This window comes from Panthera tigris, chromosome A2 (genome assembly GCF_018350195.1).
Source record: "Panthera tigris isolate Pti1 chromosome A2, P.tigris_Pti1_mat1.1, whole genome shotgun sequence".
Lineage (NCBI taxonomy): Eukaryota > Metazoa > Chordata > Mammalia > Carnivora > Felidae > Panthera > Panthera tigris.
In genome coordinates, this window is record NC_056661.1 from 10222874 (window position 1) to 10247307 (window position 24434).

The following is a 24434-nucleotide window of genomic DNA, read 5'->3' on the forward strand; positions in this document are numbered from 1 at the left end:
GACTCCAGAGACCCTGGAGAAGCTCCGAAGAGACCTCCACTCTCCTCCGCTTGGGCACGGGCCTGCTGCATTTATGGAACGCCACCTGCATGCAACAGCTCTGAAGAAGAGTACGGTCTACATTTTACAGCGGGGAAGATTGAGGCTCAGCAGCCACAGGATCCTTCGGGCCCACAGCGAGTCAGTTGTAACAACGGCAATAACATTAAGCGTGACAGCCGCTAACGTTTATTAAGCGCTTGCTGTGTTCTCAACACTTGGCACGCACGGTCTCAATTTCATCAACACCGAGGGGTGGGTAGGGTAAATCCCACTTCACAGATGAGGCGCTCTTTGGACGTGGGGCTCCCCCAAGGCATGAGATGCTGGGATTTGAACCCAAATCTGTCCAGAGATTGTCTCCAGGCAAAGGATGGTCCTTCCCAGGAGCCCCGAGCTTGCGAACGAGGGGGGAGATGAATTGTTTTTGTGTTTAGAGGGGTCCCGGGAGGCCCAAAGGCCTCTGCCAACCCCCGCCTTAACGTGGCTCAGTCTTTTCTTCGGGTTCCCGCGCGCTCAGATGGGGGACACCTGGGCAGGGTGAGGATGCGGAAAGAGGCAAGGGCGGGGGGGGGGGGGCAGACGGGGTGAATTCGGCCGGGAACGGGGACAGCCCTGCAGCCGAGACCCCGCAGCCCCGGGGGCCGCCGGGAGCCGCGCCCCCTCGGCCCCGCCCCCTCCCCGGGCGCCGACCTCGGCGGTCACGTGACCCGGCCCGGCGGCCGCTGGGGCCGGAGGGCGCGGCGCGCGGACGCGGCGGCCTGGCCAGGCGGGGCCCGAGCGGAGCAGGCCGGAGCGGGCCGCGCGCCGGCGGGGGCTCGCGCCGCGCCCGCCCCTTCCCCGCCCCGCGCGGGGCGCACGCGCGCTCCTTCTGTTGCCCCTCCCTCCGCGCGGGGACCCCTGGCGGGCGGCGCGAGGACATGGCCAGCGACGCCGTGCAGGTAGGCGCACCTGCGTCCGCAGCCGCCGGGCGGCCGGCCAGCGCCGGGGACCCCCCGCCCGCGCGTTGCCGGGGCTCCCCGGGGCCCGGGAGGCCAAGGTGGGGGCCTCCCGAGGGCCCGGCGCCCCCTCCCTGGGACGACACCGTGGAACCAGCACGGTCCCCCTTTCGGCAGGTGAAGGTACGCACCGAGGGGAGCGGGGAGGTCCGGAAGGCCCCCGCCGCACCCCTAAGCTCCTCCCCTCCCTGAGCATTAGAAGGGGCGCGGCGGAGGCTCTAGTTCGAACGTCTGCGGCTGGCTGTGCGTTCCGGTGCCTGTCGCCCCCGTCACTCAACTAGGCACTCCTTCCCCCCCCCTCCCCCCCCAGCATTCAGTTCCCGGCAGGTGCGGCTCCACCTGGGGCAGGTGCCTGGCGCAGTGGCCCGGAGGGGGGGAGGCCGTTCTGTCGGTGCCCCTCCCCCAGCACAACAAAGCTCTGGCGGCCCCCCGCCTCCAGACGGAGCTTTATGATGGTCCCGACGCCACCCAGATTGGCACCTGTTGGCGGAAGTGCCCGAGTCACCTCATTAGATTGAGGAATGGGGGATCCACACGGCCACCATCAAGGCTGCCGGGTGGAACCTTATCCCCGGCTGGGGATTCTCTTGTACCTAGAACCCAACCTGGGTATGGGTGGCAGGGCTGGGTCACCCCTCCAGCACATGCAAATACACACAGATTGGCACCAACCTGCCACCCAGCCAGGTTCTCCATGTGCCACCTTGTGAATATCACAGCCTTGGACTCACCTCCCACATCTGTGACAAGCAAGGCCAGGGTGACTTCTGACTTTGGTTCAGAATCTGAGGCACATCCTGTGCCTCTGGCACCCTCATTAGTGCCTCAAAATCCCTCTTTTGTCCTGTGGTTGCTGTGTAACTGGGTTTTCGTCTCCTTCTGCACCTGCCCCCATCCCCTCTGTGTCTCCCCCATGATCCCCTGTCCCCCACCCCAGTCCTGCTGATGGCCTGTCAGCCTTGCCGCGGAGCTGGGCGTATCTGGTGTTGCCGATCACATAAGGTCAGACCTTGGGGCCGGGGTGGGCCGGGGTTTCTGCCTCTACCTGCAGCCCTGGGAGGGCTGTGTAGGAACCCCCTGGCGCATGCATGCACTTGGCATGTAGCAAACACGACCTGAGAGGAGGCTGTGAGTCCTGGAATGAGGCTGGGCCTGTGCTGTGGTCCCCCCTGCCATCTCTTGCCCAGTTTCTTACCCCCTCCTGGTCATCCCTTTCTTGTGCCTGCTTGGGCCTGCCACCCTGTCACTCTGTCTGTCCCGATGTATGCCTGTCTGTCCTGTGTCCGGCAAACGGATGTCCTGTCCAGATTCCGGAAACGCCCAAAGCATTGAAATCTCCGGATGTGAGGGTCTAGGTCCCTGGCTGCTCTGGGAAGGCGGGGCAGGGAGGGAGGATTCTGGGAAGTGGACCCTCTGGACCTGGGTGTCCTGTGCCTTGGTGGGAGGCGGGGGAGCAGGGCTTCTCCAAGGCTGGGCCAGGCTTCTGATTCATGGGTTTGCCTTGCTGGCCCACAGGTAACCTCTGCCCTCTGGGTAGGAGTGAGTCACCCAAGGGAAGAGAACCCAGGAGGCTGGACCTCCCTCCTTCCCTCCCTGCTCTGCGTACTCTCAGGCCTCAGCTTCTGTTCCTCTGTGCCTGGGCTTTCCCCATTTGAGCTGGCCTGGATCTTCGCAGTACCCTGCTCTGCCTGCTAGGGATGGGATGGGGCTGGGTGGTGGGCGGGGACTGGTAGCCATCTGAGCTGTGGTTTTGCCACCAGAAACAATGGGCCTAAAAGGGCATTCATTGTCCAAAGGGAGAGGTGTAGATGAGCCTGTGCTCTGCAGGTGGGGCTGCTGGGAAAGCCTTACTGGGGAACATGGTCAGCAGCCCAGGGTGTGAGTCTGTGTCCTTTAACCCAGGGTTTCTCAGTCTCAGCACTATTGATGTTTGGCGCTGAATCATTCTTTGAGGTGGGGGCTGCCCTGTGCAGGGAAGGATGTGGATAGGCTCCCTGGTCTCAACCCAGTAGATGCCAGGAGCACACCCTCCCCACCCCCAGCTGGGACAACCCAGAATGTTTCTGGATGTTGCCGGACGCCCCTGGAGATGTGTGTGGGGATAACCGCCCCCCCCCAATCTGCTGCTGTCATCTCTCTGAGCCTCAGTTTCCTCAGGATTAATGTGAGGGATGAGTAGGCTGGCGAGAGTGATACTCTTGGCATGCATAAACCCTCCCTGGGGGCAGCTGCCCTCCAGGTTGGCTAGGAGCCAAGGAAGACTTTGCTCATCTGTGAAATGGGTTCTCCCGGTGAGGGTTCTCACGTATTGCGAGGCCTGCCACTTAGCTGGTGATCCGATTCTGGGCACTCCCGTTTTAAATCCCAGCCCTTACTCCTGCTGGCTGTGGGACCTTGGGGACAAGTTATGTCACCACTCCAGGCCTCAGTTTCCTTGTCTTGAAAATGGGGTGATAATAGCACCCCCATCGTGGACTCACATTAGTTGACCTAGGTGGAGCTTGTAATAACTGCTCTTATTATTAAGTCATACTTGGCCTTCAGTGGGCTGCCGGTTTGTGGGTACCGTCACCCCAGAGCTCCAGCACTGGCTTCTCATGATGTGGGTTTCAGGGAGGTGGCATGGCCGGGCCCTAGCTGTGGTCACAGCAGTTGGCGACCAAATTGAGAGGAAGCCGGAAGTCGGGACAGCCTGCATCTGCAGGAAGGGGGCTGGCCCATAGAAGCACTCATATATCGGGCATGTGCACATCAGCGTCCGTGGGGTAGGCACAGAGGTGTGCACACACTTGCCTGCCTGTGTTCCGTGCACACTCCTGTAGGTATATGAGAGGGTGTAGACACCCCAGTTGGCCCCTGGAGCCTGGTCTCCATGTCTACACTAATGGGCACGTGAGGTGCGTGCACACCTTAGCAAGTCCTAGGACAAAGAGCGAGGGCCCTCCCTGGTTGTCTCCTGAGAAGCAGGCTTAGTCCTAGGGGAGGCGATGAGGAAAAGGTCCTCTACATGCCCCAGAGCCCCGGAGCTGGCCCCACGCAGGGGATGCTGGGAGCTGGCAGGAAAGAGGAAGTGGCGGTCAGGAGGCCCTAGCAGGGCTGAGGTTCAGGAAGAGGGCGGGGCCCTCAGCCCGGACCCAGGATGGCGCAGGCCAATCCCCCTTTGGACCAGGAGCTGGAGGTGGGGGCTGGGGTTGGGGTGGGGGGCAAAGAGGATCCCAGTGACACCGGCCGGAGGCCCTGCCCTTGGGACCTCTTGATTTTGGACCAAGAGGAGGAGACGGGTCCGTGGCCTGGGAGTTTTCTGTTTTGAAGATGAAAATATGTGGGGCTTTTTGAGGCTCCCAGGCCACGATAGAGGAGGAAGGAGCCGGGGCGCTGCTCTTTGGGGTCCAGGTGTAGAGGACGAGAGGAAGGGAGACAGGGCTTGTCCCAGGACCTCCCAGTTTGAGGACACAGCAGGGGAAAGATGGGGTTTGTCCCCAGGATGTCGTTTGGAAGGAGGGAAGAGGAGGCCTGCCCTTGGCACTTCCCAGTTTGAGGGCATCGCAGAGAGGAAAAGGGGCCTGCTCTCCAGATCTCAAGGCCATTGTTTTGGGGGGGGCAGTAGAGGCCTGCCCTTGATACTTGTTTGAGGAGCAGCAGAGGGAAGATGGGGCCTGCCCTGGGGACCTAGTTTTAGGGATAGCAGAGGGGAGTTGGGGTCTACCCTTGGAACCTCCTAGTTTAGGGGGGCAGCAGAAGGGTGAAGGGGTCTGCCCTCAGGACCTTGTTTTGTGGGGGGGCAGTGGGAAGTAGGGCCTGAACCTGGGGACCTTCGAGTTTGGGGGGGAACACACTGGTGGGGTAATGGGGCCTGTGCTGCCGAATCCAGGTGCATAAGGAATAGATGAAAGGAGATAAGACTGTACTTACTTATGGGGTCCCCTAGTCGGAGGGGACAGAGAAGGAAGAAGGCCCTGCCCTTGGGACCTCACAGTTTGGGGTAATCGGGCAGCGGGGACAGGGCCTTGTCTCACCTCCCAGTTTGGGGGCTCAGAGTATGCGGAGCAGGCCGGGTCTCGGAAGCCCCAGGCCCAGCTGGCCACGTGCGGCGTGCACCGTGGGGTGGGGTCCCCCCCTCCCCCCACTGACCACGCTCCGTCTCCTGCAGAGCGAGCCGCGCAGCTGGTCCCTGCTGGAGCAGCTGGGCCTGGCAGGTGCGGACCTGGCGGCCCCGGGGGTGCAGCAGCAGCTGGAGCTGGAGCGGGAGCGGCTGCGGAAAGAGATCCGCAAGGAGCTGAAGCTGAAGGAGGGCGCCGAGAACCTGCGGCGGGCCACCACCGACCTGGGCCGCAGCCTGGGCCCCGTGGAGCTGCTGCTGCGCGGCTCCTCGCGCCGCCTGGACCTGCTGCACCAGCAGCTGCAGGAGCTGCACGCCCACGTGGTGCTGCCCGACCCTGCGGCCGCCGCCCGAGGTGAGCTGGGGGCTTCTCCGGAGGGGGCGGGCCTGCGGGGGGGGGGGGGGGGGAGGGCTCCGCTGCCAGGGGCCCGCCCCGGGTCTCCCAGAGCCAGGCTGGCCCGGTGTGCACGGAGCCCCGGGGAGACAGCCTCCGGCCTCGGCCTCGGATCCCAACGAACACCGAAACCGGCCCCCAGGGCAGGGTCTTGCGCAGGCGCACCGCCACCCGACCTACACGGGGTCACGTGAATATCTGAAGACTCACACAGTTGTACCAACATCCGGACAACACCCAGAGATGCTTTAAAAAATTTCTTTAGTTTTTGTTTCTTAAAAAATTCTCGGGGCGCCTGGGTGGCTCAGTCAGTTAGGCATCTGACTTCGGCTGAGGTCATGATCTCACGATTCGTGAGTCGGAGCCCCGCGGTCACGTGGGGCTCTGCGCAGACAGCTGGGAGCCTGGAGCCGCTTGGATCCTGTGTCTCCCTCTGTCTTTCTGTCCCTCCCCTGCTCGCACTCTCTCTCTCTCTCAAAAATAAACATAAAAAAATAACAAAATAGGGGCGCCTGGGTGGCTCAGTCGGCTAAGCCTCCGACTTCGGCTCAGGTCATGATCTCGCGGTCCATGAGTTCGAGCCCCACGTCGGGCTCTGTGCTGACTGCTCAGAGCCTGGAGCCTGTTTCAGATTCTGTGTCTCCCTCTCTCTCTGACCCTCCCCTGTTCATTCTCTGTCTCTCTCTGTCTCAAAAATAAATAAACGTTAAACAAAAAAATTAAAAAAAAATAACAAAATAAAAATTTTTTATTTGTGGTCAAAAAACACACAACATAAAATTTATCGTTTTTTAAAAAAGCATTATTTGTTTTGAGAGAGAAACAGAGCATGCGAGTAGGGGAGGGGCTGAGAGAGAGGTAGGGAGAGGATCCCAAGCAGGCTCAGCACGGACAGTGCAGATCCCAACACAGGGCTCGAACCCATGAGCCGTGAGAGCATGACCTGAGCTGAAAGCTAGAGTCAGACGCTTAACCGATTGAGCCACCCAGATGCCCCTAAAAGTTATCATTTTTAAGCATACGGTAGATTCACATTGTCGTGCAAGGCATTACAGAACTTTTTATCTTGCAGCCAAAGACTCCTTCCACGTCACATCAGTAGCCAGAGACCCTCACACACAGTCAACACCAGCACCCAGATGACACCCAAGGACCCAGGCACTATCGTGTGAACACCCAGAAACTTCCATACCTCCGCCCAAAGAAGCACACACACAGTCACAGCCACACACAGACAGTATCTAGAGCCTCTTGCACATGGTTACACCAACCCCCAGAGATTGACACACACAGCTGTCCAACCCTTACAGACGTACATTGTCCCGTCCACAGCTGGAGACATACACGCACAGTCAGACCAGGCCCGCAGACTCCCCCGACACCCGTACACCGCCTCGGCCTGTCAGCAGCTGGGGACCGACGTTGTCATGGCAGTGCACGGAGATAGTTCATCTAACACCCGGTGTCTCCTACGGTCGCATCTGCACCGAAATTCCCCCACCCCCACTCCCAAGTTACACCACCCTCCGGGACTCACATAGAGCCATGCCGGCATCTAGGGACACACGGGTCTGACTGTACCCACAGGCAGATAGAGCCAGTGCAGACACACCAGCTGGAGATCTGAACGCACCATTGGGCCAACAGTTAGAAACGCGTGCATTGGGTCACCCCAGCACCCAGACCTCACGCCTGGCGTTTCGCCTAGGTACGGGAGCACGTAAGGAGACGCATACTCAGTCATGCCAACACCCTGTGGGCACAGACATAACTACACCTGAGCCCACAGGCTCTCACACAGCTGCGTGAGAAGTGGGGGGCTTCTGTATATAGTTACACCAACACCAAGGACTTACGTACACGTGGACGTTTGCCCACGCTCGTTCACACCGGTCTTGTCCCAGTGCCGAGGGGGTTTCCCTGGGCGGGCTGGAGTGGAGGGACCTTCTGGGCCCTGGCCCCCTTTTCCTCTTTCCCCTGGCCTTGGGGGCAGAACCCAGGCTGGGCAAAGGGTGGATCCTCTCAGCTGGGCAAAGCCTTTTAGGCAGATGGAGGTGAGGGCTGTTGTGACTTTGTCCTCCCCCCCCCCCCCACCTCTTAGATGCCCCTCAGTCTCCTGGTGCAGGTAGCCAGGCCTGCTCGGCCACCAACCTGAGCCGCGTGGCCGGCCTGGAGAAGCAGCTGGCCATTGAGCTGAAGGTGAAGCAGGGGGCAGAAAACATGATCCAGACATACAGCAACGGCAGCACCAAGGTAGGGGCAGCATGCATGTGCACACCCCACGTGCGTGTGCACAACCCCCACGTGCGTGCACACCGGTGAGCTGATCCCAGGCTGGGGGGTGGGAACCGCCATGCCACCTACGTCTGTCTGCCCCATGGGAGGCTGCGACCCTCTGGGTTGGGGACAGAGGGACTGATGGGGGACTTGGAGGCAGGACTGCGGTGTGAGCAGCTTGTAGGGGGCATCTGAGAAACAGGATGACCGTCTGAGATGTCAGACACACGGCAGAGGCTGTGCCCCACACTCAGTCACGCCAGAGACTCGAGGGATGTCCACATCTGGTGGTGTCACTGCTGGTGGCATCTCTGAAACACATGGTCAGGTCAATACTTAGATCCTAACACCTGGAGACACACAGAGTCATGTCAACACTTGGGCATAACATCTAGAGACGCAGCCGTAATGACACTTGGAGACCCGTGGAGGATGCCCACCACGGCCACCTCTAGACGTAGAGACCTACACCATCACATAATCCCCAAGGACACACGCACAGGCCAACAGGGCGCCTTGGACACACCCACAGACCATTAAATTCACACCCAGAGACTGGAGGTGTCACACAGATTGGAGGTGTCACACCCACACTCAGTCCTGGTGTCCCTGGAGTCCCCTTACTGCAGCCTGTCAAACACACCCACCCAGCGACCCTTGGACTCACCCATGTGGCTACAGTCAGGGCTACGCCCGCCTCAGGGAACACTCACCCACGTGTCTGCCATGGTGACAGCTGACTCCAATACGGTGCCTCCTGACGCCAGGTGCGGCCCTGAGCCCCACACACAGATGGGCTCCTTCAGTCCTCAGCCCAGTGGTGGTCACTACTCCCCTCCCTGCAGGGGAGGAAACAGGCCCGGGGAGGCTGAGTGGCTTGCCAGCAGTTACGTGTGTTGGGGGCGCAGAGCCAGGATTCAGACGCCACGGGCCACATCTCCCCTCTCCTCCTGGGAATGCGTGGATGCGTGTCCTGTCCACACATCGCCTCTGTGACACAGTCACCACGGCCCACACGGGGTGCACGGAGGGCCCGTGGGCAGACCCCCGCTTGCCCAGCCTTCCCCTTACAGCCCATCCCCACCTCCAGGACCGGAAGCTGCTGCTGACGGCCCAGCAGATGCTGCAGGACAGCAAGACCAAGATCGACATCATCCGTATGCAGCTTCGCCGGGCGGGCCAGCTGGAGAGCCAGGCAGCCCCCGACGATGCCCAAGGTGAGCCCCTCGCCCCGAGGCAGACTAGCCCGCGTCCCACCTTGCAAGAGCTCAGCTCCCGGCCCCGTCAGGGGACCCTTTCTGAGGCAGGGAGGTGGCTATGGGTCACTCACGGTATGACCGGAACCCATTCCTGACCGTCTCTGGGCCGGTTTCCCATTTTGTCCTATGTAGGGTCTGCCCTAGGCCAGGTATTAGCAGACTACAGCCCGAGGACTAAATCTGCCACTGCCGTTTTATTTTTGTAAATAAAGTTTTACTGACACACAGCCATGTGCATTCATTTACTATCTTGTGAGGCTGCTTTCGCTCCGCAGGAGCAGAGCTGAGCGGTGGCAACAGAGGCTGTGTGCTCCGCAGAGCTGAAAAGACGGACTCTCTGGCCCTTCGTGAAAAGAAATGGTGGACCCCCGGACCGGGTGGCCGCCTCGTCCCGTTGGCCCCCGCTGTGTAGCACTGGGGTGTCCACAGTGTGTGTCTGTGTCCGCGAATGGGTCTGTGTGTGAATGCCCGGGGGTGACTTGAGCTGACTGCCAACCTGAATTTGTGGCAGGGTCTTGATGTGTGCAAGGTGGTAGCTGGGTCTGCGCCACTGATGTGTGTCAGTATTAATGTGACGTTGTGGGGACCGGGGGCCGTGTGTGTGTCCCGGTAGCCATGACAGTTTGTGTGTCCCCTGTGTAACAGTGTTAGCCGTAGACTAGGTGCCTCACAAACAACAGGGATCTGTTGCTCATAGTCCTGGAGGCCCAGAAGTCCAGGATCAGAGTGTCTCGTGAGAGCCCTCTTCTGGGTTCACAGACAGCTCCCTTTCCTGCTGTGTGTGTCCTCCCGTGGTGGAGGGGTGGAGGAGCTCTCTGAGGGCCTCTCTTAAGAGGCCACTGCTCCCATTCACGAGGGCTCCGTCCTCATGACCTAATCACTTCCCAAAGGCCCCACCTCCTAACACATAATACCATCACATTAGGGGCTAGGTTTCTTTCTTTCTCTCTTTCTTTCTTTCTTTCTTTCTCTCTTTCTTTCTTTCTTTCTTTCTTTCTTTCTTTCTTTCTTTCTCTCTCTCTCTCTCTCTTTCTTTCTTTCTTTCTTTCTTTCTTTTCTTTCTTTCTTTTCTTTCTTTTCTTTCTTTCTCCTCTCTCTCCCTTTCCCTTTTTCTTCCTTCCTTCCTTTCATTTTTATGAAAGACAGAGGCAGCTTGAGTGGGGAAGGAACAGAGAGAGAGGGAGAAAGAGAATACCAAGCAGGCTCCACACCGCCAGCACAGAGCCTGATGTGAGGCTTGAACCCATGAAACTGTAAGATGACGACCTGAGTCAAAACCAAGAGTTGGTTGCTCAATCAACTGAGGCGCCCAGGCACCCGGGGTAGGGTTTCAATATATGAATTTCAGGGGAACAGAAACATCCAGTCCATAGCAATGGGAATAGATAACTCAGATGACAGAGTGTGGGTGTCGTGTGTGTGTCTTTGAGGTAGGGGAGGGGTTAGTGTGATTGCTCGTCTGTACTGGGAATACCTACATGGGCTCTCGGTGACAGTGAATGATGGTATGGTCATGTCCCTGTGCCTCTGGGTGGTATTGTAGCCTCGGGTAATGGTACGGTCTTGTCCCTGTAAGTGTAAAAGCCCTGGTGACTATCTGGACATGTGTGACAGCAGGCCTGGGGCAAGAGTGCGGCTGTGTTTGTCAGACAGTGTGCCTGTGACTGCTGTGTCTGTGTGGTTGGTGTCTAAGTGAGTGCCTGTGAGTGATAGCATGACTCTCTCTGAGTGCCAGGGTCTGAGTCTGGGTCAATATACAAGATAGTGGGACTGTCCTTGGAACCTACACCCATGGAGAGTGTGGTCTTGTGCCTCTGGTGACAGTGTGTCCTTATTGTGCCTGTCCCTGTGCCATTGGGTAACTGTGACCGTCCTTTATTGGGCCATGGCTGTGTCCCTACGACTTGATACCCAGTCTGTTTCCCTGCAACATTTGTGCCTGTGGGTATTGGTGATGCTGTCCTGCCTGTGTGACAGTGTGATGGCATTTCTTTGCCGTCCCTGTGCCTTACCCACGTGGCAGTGTGATTATGGTTCTCCCTGGGCTGGAGTTAGGGGGCCCCAGGGGTTTTGCCACAGTGTAAATGTGTCCCGTGAGGATGTTTGCGTCTTGTGATCATGTCTCTCTGCCCTGTGACAATATCCCTGTGTGGTGGTGTGGCTGAATCTTTGTGAGAGTGTGTTCTCTGCCTGTGGGTGACCGTGTGCCTACGCTGGTGACAAAGCAATAATGCCACTGTTCCCCTGTGAGTGACAGTGTGGCGATGTCTGTGTGACAGTGCCCTTGCTCTCCCAACTGCATTGTATTTCACCACGTGGATGGTCACATTCGTTTACCCAGACTCCTACTGGAAGAAACGGGGTTATTTCCGATCTTTTGCTCTTAGAAAGAAGGCTTCAGTGAGTAACGATGTACACATGTCAAGTGCAGAGGTGTTTCTATGGGATAAAGTTCCTGAACTGGGTTTGCTGGATCAAAGGGCCATTACATTTGCAATTTTGATAGGTGTGGGCAAACTGCCGCCCTTGGAAGGCAGTTAGTAAAAGTTACTTTTTTTTTTTAAGTGTCCCTGGGCCTGTGTGATTATCTCCTTCTGGCTATCTAAATGGCCACAGTGTCCCTGTGACCGTCCCTGGGATGCAATGGGACCCTGTCAACACGTCTGTCCTTTAAGCCTTTGTTGATCGTGTCCCTGTGTACATGACTGTTCCTGTATGACAGCCTAACTCTGTCCCTGGGATGGTGCCTGTGGGTGACCATGTTTGGATGAAAGAGTGATTGCATTTGGGTGGAAGTCTGACTGCCTGCAGGTGACAGCGCGACTGTGGCACCGTCACCCCTTGCTTGGGAAAAACCTGACACATCTTGGTGGTGGTGTGTCTGTGGCCAGTGCCCGTTCCTGCGGACACCTGCGCATCGGGGGCTGGGGTGGTCGGACCTGGGTCCTAGGCTGGCCTCACCACCCGGCGTCCCACGCCCACAGGGAGTGCAGACCTGGGGTCCGTGGAGCTGCGCATTGAGGAGCTGAGGCACCACTTTCGAGTGGAGCACGCGGTGGCCGAGGGTGCCAAGAACGTGCTACGCCTGCTCAGCGCCGCCAAGGCCCCGGACCGCAAGGCGGTCTGCGAGGTGAGGGGCGGGACTTTGGCGGGGGCGGGGCCCCAGCGAAGGGGCGGGAATTGACCCCGTAGGGCCTCCTGCGGTGAGGCTTCAGCGAGGGGCGGGACCTTGGCCAGGGGTGGGGCCTCAGCCGGGGGTGGGGCCTCGTTTTCCCGGAGCCCAGGGGTAGGACCCAGGTGGTTTGAAGGCTAGGGCCAGGTAAGACTTAGCCAGGCTTGGGGAGGCCCCACCCCTAGGCTTGGGGAGGCCCCACTCCTAGCCCCACTCTGTCCCTCCCATTACAGGCCCAGGAGAAGCTGACCGAGTCCAACCAGAAGCTGGGGCTGCTGCGGGAGGCTCTCGAGCGGCGCCTCGGGGAGTTGCCCGCGGACCATCCGAAGGGGCGTCTGCTGCGCGAGGAGCTTGCTGCGGCCTCGTCCGCAGCCTTCAGTGCCCTCCTGACGGGGCCCTTCCCTCCCACGCACTACAACACCCTGTGCAAGCCCGCGCCACTCACAGGTGGGTCCAGACCTCCCCCACCCAGACCCCGCCACCGCGGCTCTGTATCCTCGACCTCTCCCCAAGCCCTGAGACCCTCAACCTAGATCTCCGCTTTCCCCACGCCTGTACCCCATCCTACTTCATTGTCCATGCATCACAGCTCTGTAGCCCGGGTCCCCACTTCCCTAGGCCCCACAGCTCTATGCAGTGGACTTCCGGGCCCAGCTTGTCTTCTGATTCTGGACTCTTGCCCCCATGCCCACCATGTCCCCATCACTACCCCTTCTTACCCGGCCCTGTTTTTCCCTCCAGCCATAGCCCCCCAGCCCAAGTCTCGCAACCCCTCATTCTCAGAACCCTCAGCCCTGAGTCTGCCCCCGCCCTGCAAGGCCAGCTAGCTCCTCCCTCCCTAGACCCCTCAGCGGTTACTTCCCCCTTAGATCAGCCCTACCCTAGACCCCTGACCCCTTCTGGGACCTCTGGTCAGCTCCCTGAGTCCTACCCTCGATGCCCTAGTCCAGTCTGGCTCCCATTGCCTCATTGGCCCGTGCCCTAAACCCATCTTCTGTCGATAACCCCCAGCATCCAGAGCCCCTCCCCAGCCTGGCTTACCCCAGCCTCAGCCCTGCCCCTTCTCCCATATTTCTCACTTGTGGGCATCCCTGCATCAGACCTCCTGCCCCTCCCCCCGCCCCGGTTGTCCCTCACCGACTTCCACCTGTGTGCTGGCCATTTCTGGATATGCCCACTTTGCCTTTGGCCTGTGCCAGATATGGGCGCCCCCTGAGCCTGCCCTCCCTCAGGGACCCTGGAGGTGCGTGTGGTAGGCTGCAGGAACCTTCCAGAGACCGTCCCCTGGAGCTCCTCACCCTTGGTGGGGGTGCCTGGCACCCCTGACAGCCGCACCACCTTCCTGAGCCGCCCAGCCCGGGGCCTTTACAGCCGAAGCGGAAGCCTCAGTGGCCGGGCCAGCCTCAAAGTGGAAGCCGAGAATACCAGTGAGTGGGCACTGAGCCTTGGAGGGATGAGATGGGGTGGGGATCCTGGGATGTCACATGCTTGTAACACTTTATTTACTTATTTTGAGAAGGAGACAGAGCATGAGCATGGGAGGGGCAGAGAGAGAGGGAGACACAGAATCCGAAGCAGGCTCCAGGCTCTGAGCTGTCAGCACAGAGCCCGACGCGGGGCTCGACCCCATGAGCTGTGAGATCATGACCTGAGCCAAAGTCAGACTCTCAACCGACTGAGCCCCCCAGGCGCCCCTAGAACTAGTACGCTACGTTCATTAGGGTGGATATTGTTTTAAGAAAAAAAAAGAAAATACAAGTGCTGGGGAGGATGTGGAGAGACCAGACCCCTCGCTCACTACCGTTGGGACCGCAAAGTGCTGCAGGCTCCGTGGAAAGCAGGATGGCAGGTCCTCAAAAAATTAAACATGGCATTACCGTGTGACCGGCAACCCCTCTTCTGAGCACACACCCCAAAGAGTTGATCTGTGGACGCTCATGTCCACGGCGGCATTATTCCCGACGGCCAAGTTGTAGAAGCGACACAGGTGTCCGCTGACGGATGAACGGATGAGCGGAATGCGCTGTGTATGTGCCGCGGGGCGGTATTCCACCCCCAAAAGGCAGCCTCGATACTGACACGGGCTACAGCATCGACGAACCTGAGGGCGTTAAGCTAAGTGAAACAAGCCCGTCACAAAAAGACACGTTCTGTACGATTCCACTTCTCTGAGGTGTCGAGACTAGTCCAGGTCGCGGAAACGAAAGAAGGGTGGTTGCCAGTGGCTGGGCGGGAGGGGAGAGCAGAGAGTTGTTGTTTCACGGGGACAGAGTTTCAGTGGAGGGAGACGAAAAACGTTCTGGAGATGGATGGTGGTTGGTAGTCGCACAACAGTGTGAACGGAACGCTTCAAAGTGATTACAGCGGTAAATGTTATGTGAATTTTACCCCAGTTAAAAAAAAAAAAAAGGCATCCGAGAAAGTAGGTACAAAAGAAGAATAATAATGGAGCAAACACCCATGATACCACCACCCAGGTCAGGTCAAGCGATAGAACTCTCTGGAAACCCCCCTTCCCTCTCCCCTCCCATTCTAGCCCCTTCCTCTGTCCAGAGGTAGCTACTCTCCTGACGTGTGGTTATCATTTCCCTGCTTTTCTTTGTAGTTTTAGCACCTATGTACACATCTCAAAACAACATAGTTTAACCTTGCCTGGTGTTTGAACTTTACATACGCAGAATCATACAGAATGTATTCCATGGTAATGGCTTCTTCCATTTAACTTTGTTTGGGAGACTTAGCCATATCATAGCATGAAGCTATAGTTTATTCATTCATTTTTTTTTTAATTTTTTTTTTTAACGTTTATTTATTTTTGGGACAGAGAGAGACCGAGCATGAACGGGGGAGGGGCAGAGAGAGAGGGAGACACAGAATCGGAAGCAGGCTCCAGGCTCCGAGCCATCAGCTCAGAGCCCAACGCGGGGCCCGAACTCACGAACCATGAGATCGTGACCTGAGCCGAAGTCGGACGCTCAACCGACTGAGCCACCCAGGCACCCCTATTCATTCATTTTAACTCCTGTTTAATAGCCTGTTGTCTTAGACTGAGCCGTAACAAACTGCTGCGGCTTTTTAAAGTAAAAAATAGTAAGAGTTGAATATCAGCTGATAAGACTATACTATAGTTTATATGTTAATTCTGTGAATAGATAGATATTTCTAGTCTGGGGCCAATATAAGCGTTATATATGTGCATTTCCCAATGTAAACTGCATGCATTTTTTTAGGGTGAATTCTCAGGAGTATATTGCTGGAAGTTGCATATAGAGTAAAAGCGAATTTTCCCTACCTCACACCATACACAGACATCAACTGGAAGTATATTAAACGCCTTAACGTGAAAGGCAGAACCATAAAGCTTTGTCACGATAGCACGGTGAACATGATGGGGGGAGGAGAGATTTCTTTACTAGGATAGGAGATATGATCCCCCCTACACACACCCCAAACATTTTCTGACACCCTCCCCCACCCCTCATTCCAGGCGAGGTTAGCACTGTGCTCAAGCTGGATAACACAGTGGTGGGGCAGACCTCCTGGAAGCCATGTGGCCCCAACGCCTGGGACCAGAGCTTCACCCTGGAGCTGGAAAGGGTGAGCTAGGTGGGGGGGGGACGGCAGGGCCTGGAGGAGGAGGGTTCTGGACCTCAGGCACCCCAAGTGACGGCTCAATTCCTCTCCCTCAATTGAGGCCCGGGAACTGGAGTTGGCTGTGTTCTGGCGGGACCAACGGGGCCTGTGTGCCCTCAAATTCCTGAAGTTGGAGGATTTCTTGGACAACGAGAGGCATGAAGTGCAGCTGGACATGGAACCCCAGGGCTGCCTGGTGGCCGAGGTACAGCCCGACCCCTGAGCACGAGAAACTACTTTCCCACATGCTCCCATTGTCCAGAAGGGAAGAGATGTTTGGGATTCATCTCTGAATCTTGATAGAAAAGTGTATGTAATTAGTGACATCAGTGACACAACGTAAGCTGGGGTTGGTTTTGTTCTGAGGGGAAAAGATTGACCAAAAAAAAAAAAAAAATTGCAAAATTTTGCCAAGCCCGAAAAGAAAAGAAAAACCTGGTGATGTGTCAAGGAGATTGCTATCAGAGCCACGGCAGACTAGAGAGAAAGCCCTTCTGCAGTGCTGTTAGGGTTAGGGTCTCAGTTGGGGTACCCCACCCTTGGTGCTGTGGCCAAGTGCGCCCCAGTGGGCCGGATCCTTCTCGGTTTGCGCGGTCGGGTGTTGAGCAGCACCCCTGGTTTGCACCCACAGGAAGCCAGCACCCACCCCCACCCCCAGTTGTGACAATCAAAGATGTCTCCAGACATTGCCAGTGTCCCCTGGGTGAGGGCCCGCGGTCTAATAAATGACATTCCTAGCTGACCCCTCGTGGTGTGAGCCACACCCTGTCCTAAGTGCTTTGCCGGCTTTAACTTGTCAATCCTCACGCAGACCCACTTCAACCCAGTTCAGAAGCGATCCTCCTTAGTCACATCTGAGTGGGGAGAAAACAGAGGCACCGAGTAGGAAAGCCCCCGGCCCTCTCATTCAGCCAAAAACTTCCTCAAAAGTGCTTTGCCCCTGACACATATACGTGTGCCCAGCGTGTGTGGGAATCCGTGCCTCGGTGTGGGAATTCTGACGTGATCTCATAATCGAGGACCGCTGGCGGAAAAGAGCAGGGACCAGGGCTGACTCGAGCGGCAGGGCAGTGAAATTGTTCTTCCGTTAGGGAGACCGGCCAAAACCCAGCGGGTGGCTGGGTGGGTAGCGGGGGTGCGAATTCTGAAGCAGTCCTGCTCGCCCTCGAGGTCTACTTATAGCGTTCTGTTTTGTTTCTCTGCCTCCCCAAAAGCACCAGCCGATAGAACTTTCTACAGTTCTGTGGTCTATGAGCCTACAATAGTCGCATTGTGTGGTAGATGGAAATGCTGTATCCGAGCCCCGTCCAACACAGCAGCCGCCAGCCACGTGAAGCGTGGCTAGCCGCACCAGGGAACTCAAGTTTTAATGTTACTTTAAATTTTTCCTGAATTTAAATAGCCCTTCATGGCTAGTGGTGACCATATCGGACACGCATAAGGTCACACAGTTCTGTGACTTTTAGCGCCTTACTAGAGGATGCAACCAGAGTGGGAAGAATGGCACCAGACCGGCGGCTCCCCCACATGGGTGGCACCGGCATCCCCTGGAGAGCTTGTTGAAACACGGACTGCTGGGCCCCTCCCCCGTGTTTCTGATTCAGTGGGTCCAGGTGGGGCCCAGGAATCTGCATTGCCGGCAGATTCCCCAGGTGATGCTGCTGGTCCGGGACCACACTTGGGGAATCAGGACACTCGAGGATGTAGGACCTTGCTGGAGCTGAGTGTGCGTCTCGTTGGGTCAGACCCCCCCGCTCTGCACCCCTGGAGGAGGGTTTGGTTGCCTGCTTCTTGCCTTTCCAAGATGGGGTTTCAGGAGGTAGCCCTGCCAGGCCATGGATTGTTTTTTTTAGCCCCTTGGTACCTTATAACTTCTTAATACTGTGTGTTTGGATGTGGGGCCGCAGTGATCAGAACCCCCAAAACATATGGGTGTGCACAACTCCTCTCCTAAGGGCTTCCCCCTGTGCCTAGAGGTGGGGGCAGATTCTCACCCACTGGCCCCTCTCCCCAGGTTACCTTCCGCAACCCTGTCATTGAGAGGATACCCCGGCTCCGAAGGCAGAAGAAAATTTTCTCCAAGCAACAAGGTGAGGAGGGGGTGAGCAAGGCAGAGGAGAGGCAGGGGTCCCGGGAGTATCGTGAAGGGTGACGCCTGCCCCCATCCCTCCAGGGAAAACATTTCAGCGCGCTAGGCAGATGAACATCGATGTTGCCACCTGGGTGCGGCTGCTTCGAAGGCTCATTCCCAATGCCACGGCCACGGGTACCTTCAGCCCTGGGGCCTCTCCGGGACCTGAGGCCCGGTCCACAGGGTAAGGAGGGAGGTCCCTGGGGTCTAGGCTGTCCCTGGTTGCTTGGCAGGGTGCTGGATCCCAGACAAACCCTCCTCCCGTGTTCTACAGGGATGTATCTGTGGAGAAGCTGAACCTTGGGGCTGACTTGGATAGTTTGCCCCAGAAGAGTCCTCTGGGCCCTCCTTCCAGCCCATCGAGCCTGGTGAGTGTCCCACTCATTTCCCCCTGGGCCTGGCTTAGGCAGCTTCAAAGATTCCTCCTCCGGGCCTCATTCCCAGCTCAAGGCCCAGAGACCACCGGGAACTTCCCTGGGTCACACATCTCTTCTAGAAGCAGGGTCCCACTCTCTATTCCTGAATAAAAACATGAGCTCAGGAGCCAGGCCACCTGGGTCCTTGTCCCTGCTCTGCTATTTATTAGCTGTGTGACCCACAGCAAGTTGCTTCGCCTTGCTGTGCTCTGTGCACTGGCCTGTAAACCAAGCACGTTTAAGACTCAAGTCTTGGACAGAAGTCAAGATAGCGGTTTTCTCTGGTTGCGGCGGGGAGGCGGTTATTGATAGGAGGGAGATACAAGGGAGCCCATCAGGGTCATGGCGATGTTGTGGGTCTTAATCTAGGGCAGAGATCAGCACAGTTTTTCCATAAAGGGCCATTGCAGAAAGCAGCCACACATGATACATCCATACACCAACGGCCGTGGCTGGATCCTGGCACAACCTCGCTGACGGACACTGAAGCTTGAATGTCATATCACTTCCACAGATCACAAAATGTCACTCTCCTTTTGATTCCCCCCCCCCCCCCCCTTAAACACGTCAAAGCTATTCTTAGCTCACAGATGGTACAAGACATGTTTTACCCACCCCCGGTCTGGGTGCCACGCACCCAGGTGGACACGTGTGTGTACGAGCTGGCTCCCTTGAGTGCATTTTACACCTCGCCTAAAAAAAAGAAGAATAACATATGCTTCTGGATTATATTTATAATAATAATATAATGACAGGCACCATGAGATGAGTTTGGCAAAACAAAATCCGAAAGTTTCATACCACCAAATGCTGGGCAGGAGGCGGGGGAGCAGGCAGTCAGTGGGAGGCTCGCAAATTGTTGCATCTCGGGAGGGCATAGCTGGCTGAGCTAAAAATGGGACATCGTCTCGACCCGGGAGTTCCAATCCTGGACGTGCACACGTGTGCGCCTCCCGGAAGTTCACCGCGGCAGCTTTGTGTGGGCAGAAGTGAAAACGTCAGAGTCCGTTCGTAGGAGCCAGTGCTAAATAAGTGACAGGTGGGAATAGTACGTGGCTGTGACATATGCGCGGTGGCGTAGAATAGCTTCTGAGACGGGTTGTCCGGTAGGGACGTCCGGATTAGGATATTGTCAGTCGTGGGAGCCAGGAAAATGGAGCCTCTACCGTCAACGTTTGCTTGTAGAAAATCTATCTAGAAAGCCACTCAGGAAATCCTTCATGGTGGCTGGTTCCGGGGAGGGGGGCTGGGGCACGAGAGGCCGGTGTTTCCCGCCACACACCTATCTGTGCTGATGGGATTTTTACAGCCGTGTCTGCAGTGGAGGATGATGAACCGGTAGTAACATGTTCCCGTTTGCAGTATTGATCTTGACTCTTTCCAAAGTTCCATGCACACGTGGGGTAAAGAATTAAGTGGCTCCCAGGGCACATACCCATCAAGGCAATAAGTAGGCAAAATGATAAAATGTATTTACAGCATGAAGAAAAGCAGCGAAAGGGGACGGGGAGTATGTGTGTCTCGGGGAGGGGGGTTCTGTGAGTTGTCTGATATGCTGACCAGCTGACCATCTGCGAAGGTGACATCCCGATAAATGCCCGGAGGCAAGGGAGGAGCTGTGCAGATGCTGGTGGGGAAGAGAGGACTCCCCACCCTGGGTGGGAGGGAATAGTCTGGGCAAAGGACTTGAGCTGCTGTGTGCACAGGACAGCGTGGCAGGAGGGGAGTGAGCATGGGGGCGAGCGGGAGGAGAGGTGACGTCAGAGAGGTGACTAGAGTGCAGTTATATTATGGGGTGCCTCTGACCCCCTGTCTCTGCTGCAGAGCTCCCCGATCCAGGAAACTACCACCACTCCCGAGCTGCCTTCGGACACCCAGGAGACCCCAGGCCCCGCCCTGTGCAGGTGACACCCCTCCCCCACTCCCCACCTGCCACCCCTGCCTGCCGTCCTTGTCCCCACCACTGTCTTCTCTCCACAGCCCTCTGAGGAAGTCACCCCTGACCCTCGAGGATTTCAAATTCCTGGCAGTGCTGGGCCGGGGTCACTTTGGGAAGGTGAGGCAGGGGGCAAGGAGTTGAGGGAACTGGGGGTTCCCGGGCTGGCCACGAAGGTCCTCGCTGCCCACTGTGGTTCCAGGTGCTGCTCTCTGAGTTCCGGCCCAGCGGGGAGCTGTTTGCCATCAAGGCTTTGAAGAAAGGCGACATTGTGGCCCGAGATGAGGTGGAGAGGTGGGGAACCAGCTGGGGCCCTCTGAGAACCTTGGTCTCTTCTTCTGGGAAGTGGGAGACAGAGCAGTCCCCTCTTTGGAGCTGCTGTGACAGTGATTTATAACAGCCACTTATTACTAAGCCAGCACTTAAGATGTTAACAACTCTTAGAAAGTGCCCACTGTGCGCTTTATGTCCAGTAACTCATGACAGTCCTATGCGGTAAATATTACTGTTCCCCTTCTGCCGATAACACAGAGAGGTCGAGCAAGTTGCCCAAAGTCACAAAGCCAGTAAGCAGCAGGTCAGGGATTCAAACCTAGGGACTCGGACTCTTAAGCCTGCACTCCTTTTTTTTTTTTAAATGTTTGTTTCTTTATTTTGGGAGAGATTGGGAGAGAAAGAAGGGAATTCCAAGCAGGCTCCCCACTCAGTGTGAAGGCCCAATGCGAGACTCAATCTCACGACCATGAGATCATGACCTGAGCAGAAATCAAGAGTCAGATGCTTAACTGACTGAGTCACCCAAGCACCCTTGAAGGCTGTACTCTTAATGGCACCATTACACTGCCCCTGCTTTGGGGTTAGGGCCCTGGGTCCAAATCCCACCTCTGCCACCAATTTGCTTAGAGGCCTGGGGGAAGTCACTTTGCTCTTCTGATCCCCAGCCTCCCCATGTATAAAAGGGGGGTAATGATGCCTTTCTTGCAGGGTTGTCAGGTAGATTAAGTGAGGGGATGCATCTAGAGCATTCTATATAGTATCTGCCCCCCCTGTAAAAATGCCCAAGAGAGACCCTGATTGTCCCTAATCTTCCTGACATTTTTTTTTTGTTAATCAGGAACCCAACTCAGACAGCCTTAAGCAAAAGAGGAATTTATTGCTCTGGATCAGAAAAGTGTAGGGGTGCGTTGCCTTCAGGCATGGCTGTATCCAGTTGCTCAGATGACGTCTCGCTGTCCTCTTTCCTCTTTGTGGGCTTTGCTTGCAGTCATTTCACTGGGGGCAGAGAGAGCCCCCTACCACAGCAATTTAAGGTTCATCTACCAGTTTTAGCCCTTCTTCCTTAATAATTCCAGCAGAAATCCTGAGGTTGAGCCCCACTAGCTTGGCTCGACCATTCCCGAACCAATTCCTGGCCAGGAAAATGGGGTGCTCCAATTAGCCCACCCTGGCTGTTCCCTAAAGGGATGTCTGGCGGCGGGGGGGGGGGGGGCGGCGCTGTTACTAGGATGATAGATGGATTCTGGGTGCTTGTTTAGCCACTGAGGTTCAGAAATACTAAGCAACTTGCCTCAGGTTTCACAGCCATTCGAGGCCCCCAGCAAATAGGTGATGGCTGAGGACTCCGGGGAGTGTGGGGCCTGGGGGTGGGGGACTGCTGTGGTCTCTGACCCCTGCCTGCAACCCTGCCCAGCCTGATGTGCGAGAAGCGGATCTTGGCGGCGGTGACCAGAGCAGCACATCCCTTCCTGGTGAACCTGTTCGGCTGTTTCCAGACGCCAGAGCACGTGTGCTTCGTGATGGAGTACTCAGCCGGCGGGGATCTGATGCTGCACATCCACAGTGACGTGTTCTCTGAGCCCCGCGCTGTGTGAGCCCCTGCCCCCGCCCCGCGCCCCGCCCCTAGAGAGGCTGTGGCGGCCCTCTTCCTACCCTCCACCCTTTGGCCCCTGTCTTCTTCCCCCAACCTCCTGGAGTTCTGGGGAGCTGGGGGGCTTTGGGGGACGTGAGAGCCAGGTTTCTGTGGCCTGCCTTCCTTGCCGGGAGGCCTGGCCCCGTCACACGAGCTTCTCTCTGCAGCTTTTATTCGGCCTGTGTGGTGCTGGGCCTGCAGTTCCTGCACGAACACAAGATCGTCTACAGGTGTGTGCCTGTGTGTGCGTGTGCTCCTGTACACACGCTCTGCCCACGGGGGGGCCTCAGGCTTCAGGCAGGGCCCGGACCCCCACTCATCCCTCTTTACATCCCCCCAACCCATCACAGGGACCTGAAGTTGGACAATTTGCTCCTGGACACCGAGGGCTATGTCAAGATCGCAGACTTTGGCCTCTGCAAGGAGGGTGAGGGGCGGGGCTGGGATTTGAAGGGCTGGCCTTTGGGGATTAGACAGAGTGGGGAGGGAATGGAGTCCCCAACCCCACCTGGGCCGCCCTCAACCCTAACGCTGGGGTGGGGCTGACTGGCTGGGCCACCCCATGCTGGGCTGGGCTACCGCTGGGACCCCCACCCGTAGCTGGGGGACCCGCACCCGAAACCTCACATGGCCCTACTGCCCCCAGGGATGGGCTATGGGGACCGGACCAGCACATTTTGTGGGACCCCAGAGTTCCTGGCACCTGAGGTGCTGACAGACACATCTTACACGAGGGCTGTGGACTGGTGGGGGCTGGGTGTGCTGCTCTACGAGATGCTGGTTGGAGAGGTGAGGCCCCAGGCTGCTCCCACCCTGCCTGACCCTGGGATCACACTGGGAACTGCTTATGCCTGGGGGTGGGGGGGGGACAGGGAAGGGGGAGGAGCAGGGGAAGGGGGAAAGGGGGAGGGGGGAGCGGGGGAGGGCCAGTGGGGAATCATACTGTGCCTCCATGTGCTGTGTGATGGGGGCAGCTGGCTTTGCCTCCCTAGCCTCAATTTCTGCGTCTCTAAAATGGGGTACTTACCTTCCCACATCAGTCAGGCCCCAGAAGTAGCTGGGAGTGGACGGCTCAGGTGGGGCTGGGAGGGGAGTGGCCAGAGGAGGGGCCTAATTCACCCTGGCTCTCCCTGTCCCCAGTCCCCGTTCCCAGGGGACGACGAGGAGGAGGTATTTGACAGCATAGTCAATGATGAGGTTCGCTACCCACGCTTCCTGTCGGCCGAAGCCATTGGCATCATGCGCAGGGTGAGGAGCCCCCGACTTGGGCCTGGGGAGGGGCTCTGGGGCCGGGCCGGGGAGGACTGACACCTCTCCTCCCCCCAGCTGCTGCGGAGGAATCCAGAGCGGAGGTTGGGGTCCAGCGAGAGGGACGCAGAGGATGTGAAAAAGCAGCCCTTCTTTCGGGTAAGGTCCCCCCAAGTGCCTAGCCACCCGCCCCCCCCACCAGAGACCTGGTCAACCTGGTCACCCCGTCCCCCAGGGCCTAGTCATTTCTCCCCTACCAAGACCTAGTCACTTCACCTCCAACATTGTCACCTCCGTCCCCCCCCCCCCCCCCCACTCCCACTGACCCTCCCACACGCACATCTGCTCCAGGCCAGCATGGTGCAGACCACTGCCCTGTGTGTGAACCCAGGCTTCCCCTCCCCCACCCCCGGGCTCCCCATGCTCTCACACTGTGACCCTTACTGGGCTGCCAGTAAGGATCACATTTTATCCCTCTATCTTATGACTCCTTATGTCAATCCCCCAGATGCAGGGCTGGTCAGGGCACAGGGGCTGGTCGCTCGGGTAGTCTGCTCCCCAGCCTCTCCTGCTGACTTCTGTCTCTCCTCCGCCCCTGCAGGCACTGGGCTGGGACACTCTGCTGGCCCGGCGCTTGCCACCTCCCTTCGTGCCCACGCTGTCAGGCCGCACGGATGTCAGCAACTTCGATGAGGAATTCACAGGGGAGGCCCCCACGCTGAGCCCGCCCCGCGACGCGCGGCCCCTCACGGCCACTGAGCAGGCAGCCTTCCGGGACTTCGACTTCGTGGCCGGGGGCTGCTAGCCCTCTCCCCTGCCCCTGCCCCTGCCCTGCCCAAGCTCTTAGTAGTTTTTAAAAAGGCCTTTGGGGTTTGCCCCACCCACGCATCCTCTGGCTCCTAATGTGTGCAGTGATGTTGGCA

The 24434-nt window shown here is 57.6% G+C and overlaps 1 protein-coding gene across 2 annotated transcripts; it reads left to right on the forward strand.

Moving 5' to 3' along the window:
• Window positions 1-875: 875 nt before the first annotated feature.
• PKN1 (protein kinase N1) lies at window positions 876-24399 on the forward strand. Of its 2 annotated transcripts, none has more exons than XM_042978395.1 (22): window positions 876-980; window positions 5188-5491; window positions 7632-7783; window positions 8898-9024; window positions 12051-12196; window positions 12472-12685; window positions 13471-13665; window positions 15726-15835; window positions 15933-16076; window positions 17886-17961; window positions 18045-18186; window positions 18277-18370; window positions 20243-20322; window positions 20399-20474; window positions 20557-20648; window positions 22045-22221; window positions 22431-22493; window positions 22614-22690; window positions 22910-23052; window positions 23404-23511; window positions 23590-23670; window positions 24113-24399. In XM_042978395.1, exons 1-22 carry the CDS (start codon window positions 960-962, stop codon window positions 24314-24316), a joined length of 2826 nt encoding a protein of 941 aa, XP_042834329.1. In that variant the 5' UTR covers window positions 876-959; the 3' UTR covers window positions 24317-24399. The 2 variants fall into 2 exon arrangements, with proteins under 2 accessions (XP_042834329.1, XP_042834328.1); XM_042978394.1 differs by lacking the exon at window positions 876-980 and adding an exon at window positions 4123-4215.
• The last annotated feature ends 35 nt before the right edge of the window (window positions 24400-24434 follow it).